This window comes from Oryctolagus cuniculus, chromosome 19, assembly GCF_051225735.1.
Source record: "Oryctolagus cuniculus isolate XC-2025 breed Fujian yellow rabbit chromosome 19, ASM5122573v1, whole genome shotgun sequence".
NCBI lineage: Eukaryota > Metazoa > Chordata > Mammalia > Lagomorpha > Leporidae > Oryctolagus > Oryctolagus cuniculus.
The window spans coordinates 4307486-4322201 of record NC_142885.1 but is presented as its reverse complement, the minus strand read 5'-3'; the positions used below and the strand labels follow the sequence as shown (position 1 = coordinate 4322201).

The 14716-nt window shown below is 70.2% G+C and overlaps 1 protein-coding gene across 1 annotated transcript; it reads right to left on the bottom strand.

Moving 5' to 3' along the window:
- Nucleotides 1-2578: 2578 nt before the first annotated feature.
- LFNG (LFNG O-fucosylpeptide 3-beta-N-acetylglucosaminyltransferase) lies at nt 2579-9125 on the bottom strand. Its single transcript, XM_002724021.6, has 8 exons — nt 8586-9125; nt 5307-5355; nt 4847-4946; nt 4609-4762; nt 4444-4529; nt 3991-4156; nt 3737-3822; nt 2579-3630 (listed from the first exon to the last, which is right to left on the bottom strand). The coding sequence occupies exons 1-8, from the start codon at nt 9009-9011 to the stop codon at nt 3564-3566; spliced, it is 1134 nt and encodes a 377-aa protein (XP_002724067.6). The 5' UTR covers nt 9012-9125; the 3' UTR covers nt 2579-3563.
- Nucleotides 9126-14716: the final 5591 nt, after the last annotated feature.

Genomic DNA, 14716 nt, shown 5'->3' with positions numbered 1-14716 from the left:
TTTCTGTGGTTTCTATTCAGCTTGGATTTCATGTTTTAAAATAAACAAATTTTAAAAAAAACTCACGCGCGGGCCTCTCCCCCAGGCTCATGATGGCCTCTGCCCGCATGGGAGGGGCTCTCCAGGGACTGCGTCCCACGGAGGCGGCGTGTGGGGATGGGGCCGGCCCAGGGCCCAGCATTTGCAGCAGGTGGCGGAAGCGAGGGCCGGCACAGGGTCCAGGAGGCCCAGCTGGAGCCACGCTGGGCCCCCGGCCGTGGGAGAAGAGGCTGCGGCTCCCCAGGGCCACACAGCCCACACAGCCCACGGCCGCAGGTGGACACGGAGATGCTGGCCCTTGTCTTCACCAGGACTGTGATGAGAACAGGGCAGGGGGACACATCTGGGCCTGCACCCTAAAGAGCCAGGAGCCATGACCGCGAGACCCCACTCCCCCATGCCTGTGTCCTGGAGGACCCCCGACAACGCCTGCCCCCCCCCCCAAGGAGCTCAGCGACAGACTCGGAAACCCAGCGCGTGCCGGCGTAGGGGGCGGGAAAAGCCTCCCCGGAAAGGGGCAACCGAGGTGGACGGGACGGCTGTGAGGCCCCCACCGCTTGCCGTCATGAATAAGGGCATCAGGATCTGATTCTGGGGCTGCAGTCAGGGCGTCCAGGGGGCGGCGTTGCCCACAGCCCATCAGCTCCCCCTGCACGGTCGGGAACCAGCTTCCCGTCTCCAGATCCCTCGTCTGGAGGTCCCTGGAACGCCCCCTTTGCCAGGTATGGCAACATCCTCGCAAGACTGGGGAGGAAGGAGGGTCCCAGGGGAGGAGGCAGGTGCAAGCCCGGTCCGTGCAGCTCAGGGAGTGAAGCGTGGGGACGGCCGCGGCCAGCAGGGGGCGCCGGGTCCTCAGAGGAGAGAGCCGCTGCGGGGCTTGACCCCTGCCATCACACTGGCGATCGTGTCCAGCGTCCTGCCCAACCTTGGACACAGCACAAGGCCACAGGGGTCTCTGCCCCGAGAGCTGGGTGAGGGCCTTGGAAAAGGCGGGAGGACGCTGTCACCAGCTGTGACCACCAGCAGCCGCCAACCCAAAGCAGTACCAGGCAGCAGCCTCCAGGGGCCAAGCTCAGGCCGTTGTCCCTGCTCCCCTGTCCCGGTCGGTCGGCTGAAGGCGCCCAGCCTGTCAGTGGCCAATCAGACTGGCCCAGCCCAACCCCCTGCACCCTCACAGGGATGCACAGGGGTGCCTCTTCCAGGAAGTCCACCCCAAGGACCGCAGCAGGAAGCCGGGCACCCTCCCTCCCATGGCCGGCTACACCCAGGCAGAACGGAAGCCAGGGTGGGGCTGAGTTCTGGGGTGGGGTGGGGGTTACTTTTGAAAGCCCACAGAGAGCCTGCTTGGATGGAGCGCCTGCCCCCCCACCGTGAGTCACCAGCTGCCGGAGGCTGGTGGGTGAAAGCCCTCAGGCTGTTGCCCCCAGCCCTAGGGCCCCTTGGGCACCTGCTTCCCCTCCTGTGGCTTCCGCTTTGGGAGGAAGACGCAGGCTGTGCCGCCCCCGTGAGCCCTCCCCAGCCGGGTTGACGTCTGGCCCCACTTCCAGGCCCCTGCGCTGCCCTCCCCCGCTGCTCAGCACCCCCACTCCCCCACCCTGGCGGGATACCTGGGCCAGGTGAGTTGAACACACAGCTCCGGCTGCCCCTGCTGTGGCCACCCGAGCTCCGTGGGGCCAATGCCAGCTGCAGGAGGCAGCACGGGGGTCAGGGCAGAGGCACCAGGCCTCCGCCTCCCCGAGACCCCCGCCTCTGCCCATAGCTGTTCCGCGGTGAACTCCCCCACACCCTCGCCGCAGCGTCAACTTCCTGGTCCAGAGATGGACCTGGGGCCAGCATCGGGGCCAGCGGCCCCACCCAGTGGCAGGGGGCAGGGGCCATGTGCCAGTGGGGCCTTCCCTGCTGTCCATCACTGCCCACGCTCCAGGCTTCGGACGCCGCCTCTGCTGACCAGGCCAGCTGCCCCCGAGGCCAGGCAGCCACCAGCAAGGTGGTGAGGGCGGAGGCCTCCCCCGGCTGTGCCGCTGAGCCGGCGGGCAGGGAGCGGGCCGGGCACCTCGGAGAGGTGGTGCTTCTCCAGGTGCTGTGTGTGCTGGCGGGCAGAGGGAGAGGGCACCCCAGGTGGCGGCCTGTGGGCACGGCAGCTGGGCAGTCTCGGGTGGGGGCCTGTGGGCACGGCAGCTGGGCAGAGGAAGCGGAGCCGCAGGAGGGAATTCCCCGCGGGGGCCCAGGGCCTGAGCCTCACCCTGCATGGCCTAGCACAGCCTCAAAGGCTCCAGGAGGAAGGAACGGAATCCCGTCCTCCGCTCCGGGACTGGGGAGGTGGGGGCGGGGCAGCACCTGTCCCCAGACGGAGTCACAAACAGGAGGTGGGGCACTGGCCTCCGCGGAGCCTCACTCTCTCCATCTGCAGAGCGGGATAGGGATATGGACTCTGGGCTGGGGACAGGGATGACACTGGATGGCTCCTCACGGGGACCCTGGGCTGGGCGCGGCGCCCCCCAGCCAGGCCCCACCTGCAGCCGAGACCAGGAAGCGGGCACGCGGCACACAGCACCTTTATTCACAGCAAATGACGTCACCATAGCAACAACACTTCCATTCCCTGAGCGCGATTCCCCTGGCGTCTGCTTTCCTGGCTACGTCTTTGCAGAGAGGCAGAGAGAGAGAGGGAGGAGAGGGAGAAAAGGGAGAGAGAGAGAGGGAGAGAGGGAGGGGGAGAGAGAGAGAGAGAGAGGGAGAGAGAGAGAGAGAATACCAGCCCGCCCCCAGGACAGGTGAGCCCAGCTGCGCTGGCAGGAGGGGCGGCCACCAGGTCCCAGATGCTGGGACCATCACACGGTGGGGAGGGGGCAGCCTTCTTGTCCCACGGCCGCTGCGGAAACGACAGGAACCCCGAGTTTGGCTTCTGCTTTTTCTGATCCACAGAAAAGACAAAATAAGACCCACCCCCCAAAGAACAAGCCCCCCCCACACCCACCTTTCTCCCCCCATTTTCCAAACCCAGCGCAGTAAAAAATACTGCGACCATATGTACAGATACGCCCACTGTGGGCGACACTCTCGCCTCGGAGAGCAAATTCTCAGCTCTGACCCCCCCACACACTCAGGGGGAGACAAAGGGGACCTCGAGGGGCTGGGCAGACCCCGCCCAGGGGCGCCGGCAGGGAGCTAGCCCCTACCTCTGGACGGCAGCCGCTGAGGGGCCCACGGTGCCCAGGACAGGGGCCGTGGCCCCTCACCCTCGAACCAGCATCGCCTGCACTAATCATGGCTCAGGGCTGTGGGGTGCTGCAGGCACTGCACCACACCTCCCGCACGGGCGCCCTGAGATCCGACCGGGCCAGGTCCGTGGTGCGCCCCGGCACGCACACCTCCCCTCCCCTCCCTTCTCTGCCACGCAGGGCTGGACGCGGACCACGGCGCCTTCAGCGGCTCCTCACGGCGCAGAGCTGCCCAGCAGTCTGCACACGGGCAGGCGCACAGCTCCCACAGGCACGGCCACCACAGGGGCGCCTGGGGACGGGCTAGAACACGGCGGCGGGGGGACACCAGGGCGTGTCCGGGTACAGGTGGCAGTGGATGGAGCGGAACCTGCGGGGACAGAGCGCGGGCTGGTCTGGGCGGAGCAGGGCTGCCCACCCCAGCCCAGCACGCAGCCAGCTGCCCCAGGACCCGCGGGCCCCGGCCGTGCCCTCACCTGGATGGGTCGGCCTCCACGGAGAAAGGCCCCTTCACCGGCACGGCGTTCCGCTTGTTCTCAAACATGCCGTAGCTCAAGGTCACCTGCGGGGGGAGCCGGAGTGATGCCGAGAAGGGCCGGGGGGGGGGTGGGGGGGAGCCCAGCCTGCACAGCCAGGGCGTGGAGGTCGGGGCAGTGTTGCCACAACTCTGCTCCACGTAAAACTCGGCCCCGCCCACCCAGCTAGGCCCGGCCGGCCCGGGGCCGCACACCTGCTCGTGCAGCTCCAAGGCAGGCACCTGCTGCAGGTTCTCCAGGTGGGAGTGGAAGAGGCGGCTGCGGGTGAGGGGCACGCCCAGCAGGGCCTCCACGATGTAGCCGATGGTGCAGTCGTCGGGCAGCCGGATCCGCTCCGCTGTGTGCATGAAGTGGCCCCCGCTGCGGAGGGAGGGGGATGTGGGACTGAGAGGGGCAGGCCCCCCCCCCAGCAGACAGCCTGCCCTGCCCCAAGAGGCTGGGCTCAGACAGGAGGGGCCGTGCCCTGGGAGCAGGGTGCACCTCGCTCTGTGTCCCCAGCCACGGGGCCCAGGTGCCTGCGGCTGCCTCCTCCCCATCACCTTCTGCGTGGGGACTGGTGGGGTCCTGAGCACCCCAGCGTGAGCTCTCAGCAGCAGGGCCTCGGGGGTGGGACAGGGGCGGAGGCCTCAGCTGCACAGGGCACTCACCTGGCCCAGGGGCTCATCTTCAGGGCCAGCCCACGGCTGATGCAGAAGCCAGCTCCGCCGGTGGCGAACCAGAAGTGGACAGGGCGCTGGGGGAGGAGAGGAAGTGGTGAGGCCTGACTGCCGCCCAGGCTGCACCCAGGGCCCCCGCACACGCGGGACACTCACCACCTGCTCCTCGCTTATGCGCTCGGTGGCCTGGATGGGCCGGTCCAGGCTGGGCTTGCCGATGTACACGTCCTGCGTGTGCGGGTAGCTGGCCAGCAGCCGCAGCAGGGCCCGAAGGTTCACGTAGTTGTCATCATCGACATGACAGAACCACCTGGGGACAGGGCAGGACGGTCAGCGAGAGCAGGCCTGGGGCGGGGGGGGGGGGCGCTCCTGGCACGGCGCGGCCGCAACTCACTTCCGGCCGGACGCGATGAAGTGGTCGTACTCCACGGCCATCTTGCAGGACAGAGCCTGGCGGCTGTGGGCGGCCGAGCAGTTGGTGTTGATCACGTTGCCTGTGTGCGGAAGAGGGGCCGTAAGTGGACGGGGCGGCTCGCAGAGGGGCCTAACCTGGGGGACCCTTCGGGGCCTCCCCCCAGCCTGCTGCGGGGCTCCTCCCCGCCCAGTCCAGCCGCTGCGGCCCGCCCCTGCCCATTCAGCCAGCGTTTTCCCAGCACTGGCCACCTGTTGCTGCTCGCTGGCTCAAAGGGCCCTGGGGGCTGAAAGGGCCTCATTTGCATGAGAACGGAGGGCCCCGAGTGGCGGGGCGGGGCCCTGAGCAAACAGGCCCCCCCCAGGGCTCTGCCCCGGGTTGGGAGGGGTGCGCGGGGCTCAGCCCGCCCTCACTCCCGGTCCCGGGCTCACCCCCGGCTCACCCGTGTGCCTGGCCAGGACTTCGTCCTCCCCGTCGGTGAATATGAAGGCCTGGAAGGAAGACGGGGCGTTGAACTCAAGGCTCCGGATGGGGGCCGCCGGGCGGTGGCCTCCGGCTCACCCGGGCCCCGGGCTGTGAGGCACGAGCCAGGTGGGCCGCCCCGCCCACCCGCCAGGTAACCGGCTCCCCGTGCACCTGGCGCACACACCCTTACTGCCCGCTCCCAGGGGGCGGGGGCAGGCAGAGGCGGTGGCTTTGGGAAGCCGGGCAGGGGACAAAGGCTCCAGCTGGGCCGCCGCCAAGCCCGGGACAAAGACCCGGAGGGAGGAAGAATCACAACAGGCATTGTCGCCCGCCTCGGCCAGCGCCGCACGGCGAGGGGTGCCCGGCGGCCTTAACTCGGCCGAGTTAAGCGGGAGTGGCCACTGCCCATTACCATACAGCTGGCTTGGTTAACCGGGAGAGGTGCCCCGGGCAGGGGAGTGGCCACCCGCACTGCAGGCCTCCAGGCTGGGCCTGGAAGCCAGAGACCCCGTGAGCCAGCGGCTATGTCACCGACGGCTGGTGGCGGGAAGCCACAAGTGTCCCCAGCCCACGCCCGGCACCCTGCGGCCCAGCAGCTCCGACAGGAAGCCCACGTGCTCCCACAAAGCCTAGCCCAAGGCCACAGCCAGGCTCCACCTGGGCCGGCATCGGGCCACCACCCGCCCTGCCGGGATTGTTCTGCAGAAGAGGAGGGGGCCGCCGGGGCGGGGCCCAGAGCTGCCAGCGCCCGCCTGGGCCCGTCGGCACACGGAGAGGAATGTTCCCTCCTCTGCCCGGCCCGCCCAGCGCGTGCCGCCCGCCGCGCCCCGGCAGGGCAAACACAGAGCCTGGGGCGGGTGGGGGATGCTCAGAGCCAGAGCAGCAGGCAGGACCCCCCTCCCTGGCCCCAGCTCGCGCCATCAGGCCTCAACCCACCCCCTCCCCCACCGTACGAACGGGTCCCAGCAGAGGCCCCAGGGTGTTCAGGCCTGGAGCACAGGCCCACCCCGGGCTAGGGGGGATGCAGCCTCACCTGGGCAGCCCCCACCCCGCCAGCCCAGAGGAGGCCACGAGGTGTGGATGAGGGGCTCTGAGCCCGGGGCCACCTCAGGCGGGCCGCACGCACAGACTTGCCAGCGCGCCCGCCCGGCATCTCGGCCCAGGAATGCCGTGGGAGGCGAGGGCTCCTCGCGCGCGCGGCATTCAAAGGAAAACGCTTTCTTAATGAGCTGGGCCTGCTCCCGCGCTTTGGTGGTGCCCTAAAAACCCAGCCCAGGGCTACAGAGATTAAAGTCACCTTTGTTCAGCGGGCGGGCGGGGCTGCAGGGTGTGGGGCACCCAGCCTCCAGCCGCCCCACCATGGAGCCGCAGGAGCCCGCGGAGGGGGCTGCCCGCCGTTCTGGGCCTCAGCTTCCTCCTCTGTGAAATGGGTGCAGCAGAACCACCCGTGTGGGCAGCGGCACACCGGAGATGGGTTCCCAGAAGGTCCAGGCCCGGAGCGGTGCAAGCCCCAGCCCACAGGGGTCCCGTGGGGCGGAGGGGGTGCTGGACCCAGACTTCCCCAAAGGAGGAAGACCAGGGCAGGAGGCGGGGGCCGGGGGACACCCACAGGAAGCGGCATTGTTCCTGGAGCCACGGTTCAAAGAAACACAGGATGCCCAGTTCTCCCCCAGCAATTGTGGCCGCTGAGGTGGCAGCCTCTGCGGGCTGGCCCGCCGCGGGGGAGGGAGCAGGGTGGGGTGGGCCAGAGGCCAGCTCTCCATCCTGGACTGCAGGGCCCGTCCCCGTGTGGCCCCTGCTGCCCAGGCCACCCCGCCCCCACCTCTGCAAGTTTCTTGCACAACCTCACGCTTGTGCTGAGGAGGCCTGGGCGGCCCTGGACGGGCAATTTTTCACGCTCAGTCTAGTTCAAACGGCGCTTCCTCCAGGAAGTCCCCCCCCCCAGCCACAAGACAATCCTGACCTCCTCGTGCCTCCCCCCTCAGACTGGACTGAGACCCCCCGCACAGGGCCAGGAGGATGGGTCCTCTGTGAGTTCCAGTCGGGGGTAAGACAGCCCCTCCTGGGCAGCGTGTGCCCGTCAGCACCCACTGGCCGGGAGGGCGACACTCCCTCCACTCCAGACGTGAGGACCACGAGGGTCCCCGGGACTTGGTGGAGCCCATGCAGCCCAGCTGGGTGAACCGCAGCCCCTCTGCGAAGGCCTGGCAGTGCCTGGATGAGAGCGGCCGCGCAGCGGGAGGGCCAGTGCCCCCAGGGCTGTCACTCAGGGACATGGGGGGGCTGGCCCTCATCGCCAGGCAACCTGAGTGGCCAGCGGGCCGCGGCGTTCCCATGGACGCCAAGCGGCACACAGAGGCCCACGCCTTTCTGGGCTGGAGAAAGGGGCTTTGTTACCTTGGCCAAGGGCCGGCGTGAGAGCCGCCAGGCGCTGGGAATCCTAACGGCCCGGCCGCCAAACAAAACCCGCGCCCCCGCGGCCCCCGCCTGCCAGCCCGCTGAGCCCCTGAGAAAGGGACGCTGCGTTCCCAAGGGGCTGCTGTGGGCCGCCCAGGGCCCCCTCCCTGCACTCCCCGATCCCACCCCAAGTCCCTCAGCCACGCCAGGGGTCCTGGGGCCCTGGGGTCAGAACAGAAATGAAGAGGCGTGGGGTGCCCCCCCACCACGCCAGGGGAGATGCGCCTGGACTGGCCCACCCGCCCCAAACCAAGGTCCTGCCGTAGCCTTGGGGGGAGACCCAGAGAGGGAGGGTCTCGGCGGGACCCCCAGCCTGGGGGCCGCAGCGCAGTGGCGACGGGTCTCCACACAGACCCACAAGCCGAGCCGTCTCTTTCTTTCCAAACGCGTGTCCAGCACCGAGCAGCCAGCAACGGCCTGCGCCCACCACAGCACAGCAGGAGGAGGAAGGGGCCCGACCCCTCACTTCCCCTCTAGGGAAAGCCAGGGAGGGCTCGCAGCCCAGCGCGGGTGCCCTCCGGGGACATGGGCAGAGCCTGCCTGGGGAGATCTGGAGACCGCAGCGCCTCGGGAAGCAGTCAGCCCTGTGGGACACGCCGCAGCCCAGGGCGCCGGCCCCAAGCGCTGGAGACCCGGCTTCGGCCAGAGCCTGCACCCGGGCCCCCCAGGCCGCCCGACAACCGCAGGGTGGGCAGTCGCCGCCCCACCAGACGGCCCCAGGGGCGGGACAGCGCCGAGCCGCCTGCAGCAGGGCCCGACGGGCGCCCTCAGCCCACGCCACCGCAGCCCCAGGGCTCACCGACTCCTTGTGGCGCGAGATCCAAGTCTCGAGCAGCAGGTCGAGGCGCGCGCGGTGGAATTTTCTGGTAGTCTTCACAGCTATGAAGACGTCGCGGGGCGCCAGCGGCTCGGCGGGGGCGCGCGGGGCGCCGTCCACCCGGCGAGGGGCGCGCCCGGGCGGGGGTGCCGCGTCCCTGCGCGCGCGGGCCAGCAGGCTGAAGTACGCGGACAGACTGTGCACCTCGCGGGCCAGCGCGCCCGGAGGCTCCGCAGCCGCCGCCGCCGCCGGGGCCGCCCCCGCGGGGCTCGCCAGGCTGCGCAGCGCGCGCCTGCCCCGCTCGGCCCGCACCGGGGGCGGCGGCGGGTCAGCCGTGAGCACCAGCAGGCAGGCGAGCAGCGCGCCGGCCAGCGCCAGCAGCAGGCGCCGGCCGCAGCGCTTGAGCATGGTTGAGGGGGCGGCCGCGCGCCGCGCCTGCCCGTGCGCCCGCACGCCCGCGCCCCGCGGCCCGCGCCCGGATCCCGCTCCGGCTCCCGAAGCGCCGTCCAGCAGGGCACCGCCCGCGCGCGCCGCCCTTAAAGCGCCCCGCCAGCCCCGCCCCCGGCCCGCCCCCGCGCGCTCATTGGCTCTGGGGCGTGGGGGTGGAGCCTCGCGCGCGGCGCCCGGCGGCCGGGCAGCACCCACGTGGGGCCGCGGCGGGGGGCTGGGAACGGCCGGCGGGCGCCGGGCCCCGCCCCCTCTCGCACGTGCACACCCCTCCTGCTGGGGTGGGCCGCTGAGGGGCGTGGGGCGTGGGGCTTTGGGGCGGGCCAGCGCCGGTAGCCTGGGCTGTGAAACCCGGGCAGGCCCGTGCCGCCGAGGCGCACCTGGGCACCTGGCGCGCGGAGGAGCGCGCCCGGGGGGCTGGGCCCTGGGGTCCTGGACCCCAGGCTGAGGGCTGGGGAGGCCCCTGCTTCGCCGAGCCCAGCCTCCCCTGGGAAGCGTCTGGGTCGCCCGCGCTGGGCTCCGGGCAGCCGTCGTGGCTGTGGGGAACTTTGGCCACCTGTGCCGCAGGTGCGCACACCAGGCTGCAGCGAGACAGCGCCTTTGCCAGATCGCGCTCCGCGCCCCAGCAGGAGCTCCTTGGCGCGCGCCGGGCGGGCTGGTTCCTCCCCCTCCCGGAACCCGAACCGGCGCCCCGTGGCGAGCAGGATGAAAGGCCTCCCTCTGTCCCATTTGGTCGCTGGGCGCGCGGGCCAGATGTAGCCCAGCTGTGCGCCCTCCGCATCCCGCGGCGCCCACCCCGGCCCTTCCCACGGGTCCCGGCGGGCCCCTGCACGAGCGGGGGCGTTAGGAATGCGCGCCTGGGGCCGAGGGTGAGGGGCTGAGGGCCCGGAAGTGGCCGGGGGCCCCCGGAGCGGGAACGGGGTCCCAGCCGCGCCGTCCGGAAGCGCGGCTGGGAGCGGCTCTGCGCTTGGCTGCACCCCTCCTGGGGAGGCTACCCGCGACCACCGCGCTGGGCTGCCTCTCTGGCCGTGCTCACTGCCCGCTGCACGGTCATCCCAGTACGTGAGCTGCCTGCCCAGAGCGACAGCCGGGCGCGCCCTAGCGTCCTCCTGGCCGGGAGCACCAGCGGGCTGTACAAAGATTTATTGGGATAAATGTCTGATCCCCTCGCCAGACCCGCGCGCGGAAGCTGCGGCCCATTTGCTCCTGCGGCTGCCGCGGGGGGCCCCACCCCTAGCTCGCCAGTGATGGGGGGTGGGGGATGGTGGTTCCCAGGCCGCTTCCTGCCTCTCCCCACCCCCACAACACACCGCAGGTAATTAGCAGGCACCACCTCGGCAGGCAGATGCCTGAGCAGATGGCGCTGGATGTGCCCAAGTGACAAGTCTCCCATGGCGTCACCTCCTGCCATAAACCCCTCCCCCATCAGCCGGAGCCCTGCCCTGGAGCCTGGCGGACGCTGGAGGGCTTGAGGTGTGCAGGAGAGAGAAGGGCAGGGCAGCCGGGCTGGCTGCTCCCAGGCCGCAGAGCCCAGCCCAGCTGCCCCGCGTCGGTCTCCCGTGCCTCTGCTATTCCAGAGAGACCCCTGGCCTCTCCTCCCTGGGCCACGAGGCCTGGAGTCCCTGTCCTCCGTCCCCATGCTGCGGCCCCTGCACACGTGTGCAGGTGGAAGTGGCCGAGGCTCCCCAACCTTGCGGCTTGGTCCCTGCCCTGCCGTGCTGTTCCCCACAGTTCTCGCCAGCCCCAGCGGGCCAGGCGCAGTCGCTGGCCGCGAGGGTGGGTGCTGAGCCCCCTGCACCCTGCAGCAAGTCCATCAGCCTAGAGGGAGGGAAGAGGCTCCCAGGGCACAGAAGGCAAGCGGACGGGCTGAGCCCGGCTCCACCACCTCTGTGGAGCGCAGAGCTGGGCGGGGGCTTCCTCCTCCCACAGCAGGGCCTGGTGGGGGCGGCCGGCTGTGGCTGCCCGTCTGGGAGCCGCAGGACGCGGCTGGCAGCATTCTTGGGTGTCCCGCAGGCTTTGGCAAGACTGATTCAGTTTCTTTGCTGTCAGGAGAATGGAATTTCGTGGTGACTCCTTGAGGTCTGAAACGGGAAGGGGGTGGGTCGGTAGCCGCCCCCTGCCCCTTCGCCAGCTCCAGCCACAGCTGTGCCCCTCCCCCCCCCAGCCAGGATCCCCAAGAGCCCCCTCCCCCAGTACACTGCAGGGCGATGTGATGAGAGAGCAGCTCAGGGCAGCCAGCAGCCGGGGAGGGGCTACAGAGCAGAGCAGGCTGCCCCGGGCTGGGGGTGTCGGGGCCCAGGGCCAGCTGGACTGTTTGCCTGCCACCCCCAGGGACCACTGCCCTGCTCCTCTGAGTCTCAGTCCTCACCATCAGTTTCGGAAAGTGCTGGGGGTGACGGGTGGACGGAGCAGGCAGCCTGGCCCTTGGCCCGCTGCCTCCAGCCGGCTGCAAATTCAGGTCACTGTCTCTGACAGAGGCGGGCCCAGGGTGGCTCTTCCTTGCCCCCCCCCACCCCGGGCTGGCTCTGGGAAGGCCCTCCTGCAGGGAGCGGGCGAGATGGCTGGAGACCTAAAGGGTGGACCCCACCGGCCCCTTGCTCTGCAGCCGGGAGCCGCGCCCCTGCAGGCCGGCAGCAGAGCCCAGGGTCACCGGGATGACTGCCCCCAGGCTCCTAAGGGACAGTGGCAAGGCCAAGGCGGGCCAGGGTGGTGCAGTCACCGCCAACAGAGGAGAGCCCAGTATGGCCAGGACGCCCAGCCCGGCAGGTCGCGAGGCAGGCGGGAAGGGGTGCAGCGGACGAGGGCAGCTGGGGCAGGCACCGCCCCAGGGAAGAAGCAGGCAGCGCCCAGCTGCAAGGGGCGCCCCCCCTTGCCGAGCCCCGCCCACCTGCTCTGCCCAGCACCCCCGCGCCCTGGCTCTCAGGCTGTGAGGCCTTGGGCCCGTTCCCATCTCTCTGTGGGCTTCCGTCATCACGGTGGGCCTGGCGCCTTCCGGCCCTGGCCAGGGCTGGCTTGGGGTGGGTACAATGCCCACGCTAAGCAAAGACCTTTCTGGAGGCGAGCTGCCTGGGTGTCCGAGTGGACAGAGTGGCCAGGCCCGTCAGAGCCCGCCTCTAAGGTGGCTCAGGACAGGTAAGGTGCCCTTGGGGGACACCCTGCAAAGCCAGCCCTCCCGGGAAGTCCCTCCACCCCTGCCACCAGCCCCTGTGTGACGCCCTGAGCAGGTGCCGACCACGTGAGGTCGCAACTGCCCTCTTACCTGTCTGCCCCCCCCGGGAGGATGGGGGACCCCACATGCTCTCCTATGGACAGGTGGGCAGATGGGCGGATGGATGGGTAGATGGGTGGACGCTCAGAGAGTGTGGGGATCAGGGAAGGTGCTAGAAGTCGGCTCTGTGGGAGCAGCCGGGCCCCAGTGCCTGCACAGTGGCTGGCATTGGTGCTCAGTGAGCTGTTATGTTAGGATGGACGGATGGACAGGCAAGGTGGATGTGCAGACACACAGACATGCAGAAGGCTACTGGCACGGCTCCCTGCCTCTGTGCCCCCAGCGCCCAGCCGGGGACCAGGGGTCTCGGGCTAGGAGACTGGTTCAGGAGGTTGGGGGTCCGCACAGAGGGTGGGCACGTCCTCCGCCTCACGGCAGGCAGGGGAGGGTCTCTGGCCTTGGGCAGGCCCGGGGCTGGCAGCTGCGCCTCTTCCTGGTGGCTCTGTCCCGGGGCAGCTGGGCCGTGAGGCTGCATAGCCTAATGTGATTTGCAGCCACCAGCAGCAGAGCCCGGCCACCAGCACCCACTTCCTGACGTCCTGCGGAGACCAGACGCCCACCAGGGAGGCACCAGAGCTCCCGTGCCCCAGCCTGCCTTTGTCTTTCCAAGAATGGCCGGCTTGTGTGGCGGCCGCAATGGGCAGGGGGCCTCCTCCGGTGACCCCTTGCCCGTGTCAGTGGGACAGGATCCCAGGAAGAGTGGGAGGGGGGCTCCCGGCCAGATGGAGGCAGCAGGGGTCTGAGCCTGGCTCACAGCCCACAGGGGCCCTGCTCACCGCGGGGCCCGGGTTCGTGTCTGAATTCCCCTGACCTCGGCCGGCTCCTCATCCTAACTCGGCCGGAGGTGGCTTCCTTATGGCCCTCGAGGGTTGGGGTGGAGATGGATCCGGCGAGAGCAGGTCATTCGTGCAGGGGGGACCGCCTGAGATGGCCCGGGGAGAGCAGGTCATTGGCGCAGGGGGGGCCGCCTGAGATGGCCCAGGGTTGGTGCACCAACCCCACCCACCTGTCCGTCTGTCCTTTCCACCCGACGAACCCCTCGCTGTGCTCGGAGCACACGGGGCGCATCCGAGGGTGACGGCCGTAGCCTCAGCCCTGGGGAGCTCACCGTCTCAGCAGGAGTCCAGATGTCCCCAGCACGGGCACTGGGTGGGGAGGGCTGGGAAAGGGGCCAAGCCCTCGGGTGTCCAGAGCCTGCGGCATGCGGGGGTGGGGTACGAAGGGCCCCGGGAAAAGCTTCTCTGGGGCTCCAGGGCTTGAGGAGGGGGAGGGGCTGCAGGTGTGCCGCAACACTGAGGGCTGGACAGGGGTGTGGGCAGAGACCAGGCTGGACAGGGGAGCCACAGAGGGTATGGCAGTGAGGGACGGGGCAGTAGGAGCAGCAGCTGTGACGCCTGTGTCCCGGAGCCCCTGCTCTGGCTCAGCTTCCTGGGCGGCGGCAGCGGTGGCGGGAGGGGAGCCAGGCTCTGTGGCCCAGCAGGTGAACGGCTGCTTGCCAGCCCATGCCAGAGAGCCCGCTGCCTCCCGCGGCTCCGCTTCCGACCCAGCTCCCTGCTGGTGAACCTGGGAAGGCAGCGGAAGACGGCCCAGGTGCTTGGCCTCCACCGCCCGCGTGGGAGACCCTGACGGAGATCCCGGCTCCTGGCTTTTGGCCTGGCCCAGCCCTGGCTGCTGCGGCCATGGCGTGGGGGGGGGCGCTGGCAACCAGAGCTCTCTGTCTCTCAACTAAAAAATCATAATAAATTTGTATGTGAGGCAGAGGGAAGTGGAGACGCAGCTCCACTCCTGTAGCACGTGCCAACCCAGAGCCTCCCTCCCCCCTGGCTGGCCGTCCGTCCGTCCCCTGGGCCTCCTGTCCTTGTGGCCAGGGAGGGAGGGAGCTGGCAGAGGTCTGGGGGCTCCCTCTCTTCCTGGGGAGGCCCTGCCAGTCTCAGAGCTGAGCGTGGGAGGGCTTGCCGAGGGAGGGCAGGGCAGCCCCAGCCACCTCCTGCACTGCTGGCCACGGGGCCCAGGCGGTCTCGGAGGAGGGGTGACCCTGGCCCCTGGGGGACACTTCGCAGAAGGGTGAGCCACACCGGGGGTGTCTGTGGGCAGACGCCAAAGACACTGCCCATGCTCCCAGCGCAGGCCCCGTGGGTTCTCCCCCGGCAGCGGCCTCCCTGGGGCTCTCGGGGGTGGGTCTTCCGCCCCGCGTGGGGTCTATGCGAGCTGGGCACGTGCCGGGCAGCATGGCCTCGGGAGCGGCTGGCCTGTCTTCCCGCAGGAGGTCACGGGAGGGCAAAGGATGCCCGGGCAGGCAGGGCGTCCGGCCGGAAAGATCGCCCTGGGGCGTCCGGTGGCCGCCTCGCCGGGGTTGGGAGGGGGCGGGGCAGGCCAGGGCTGCCTGGGCTGCCATCCA

Excerpts from the sequence above, each read along its gene's own strand:
- LFNG (XM_002724021.6), bottom strand. The coding sequence starts at position 9,011 with ATGCTCAAGCGCTGCGGCCGGCGCCTGCTGCTGGCGCTGGCCGGCGCG. Across the intron at positions 4,763-4,846 it reads TTCATCGCGTCCGGCCGGAA|GTGGTTCTGTCATGTCGATG; the intron begins GTGAGTTGCGGC and ends CCCTGTCCCCAG. Across the intron at positions 4,530-4,608 it reads GCATAAGCGAGGAGCAGGTG|CGCCCTGTCCACTTCTGGTT; the intron begins GTGAGTGTCCCG and ends CTCCTCCCCCAG.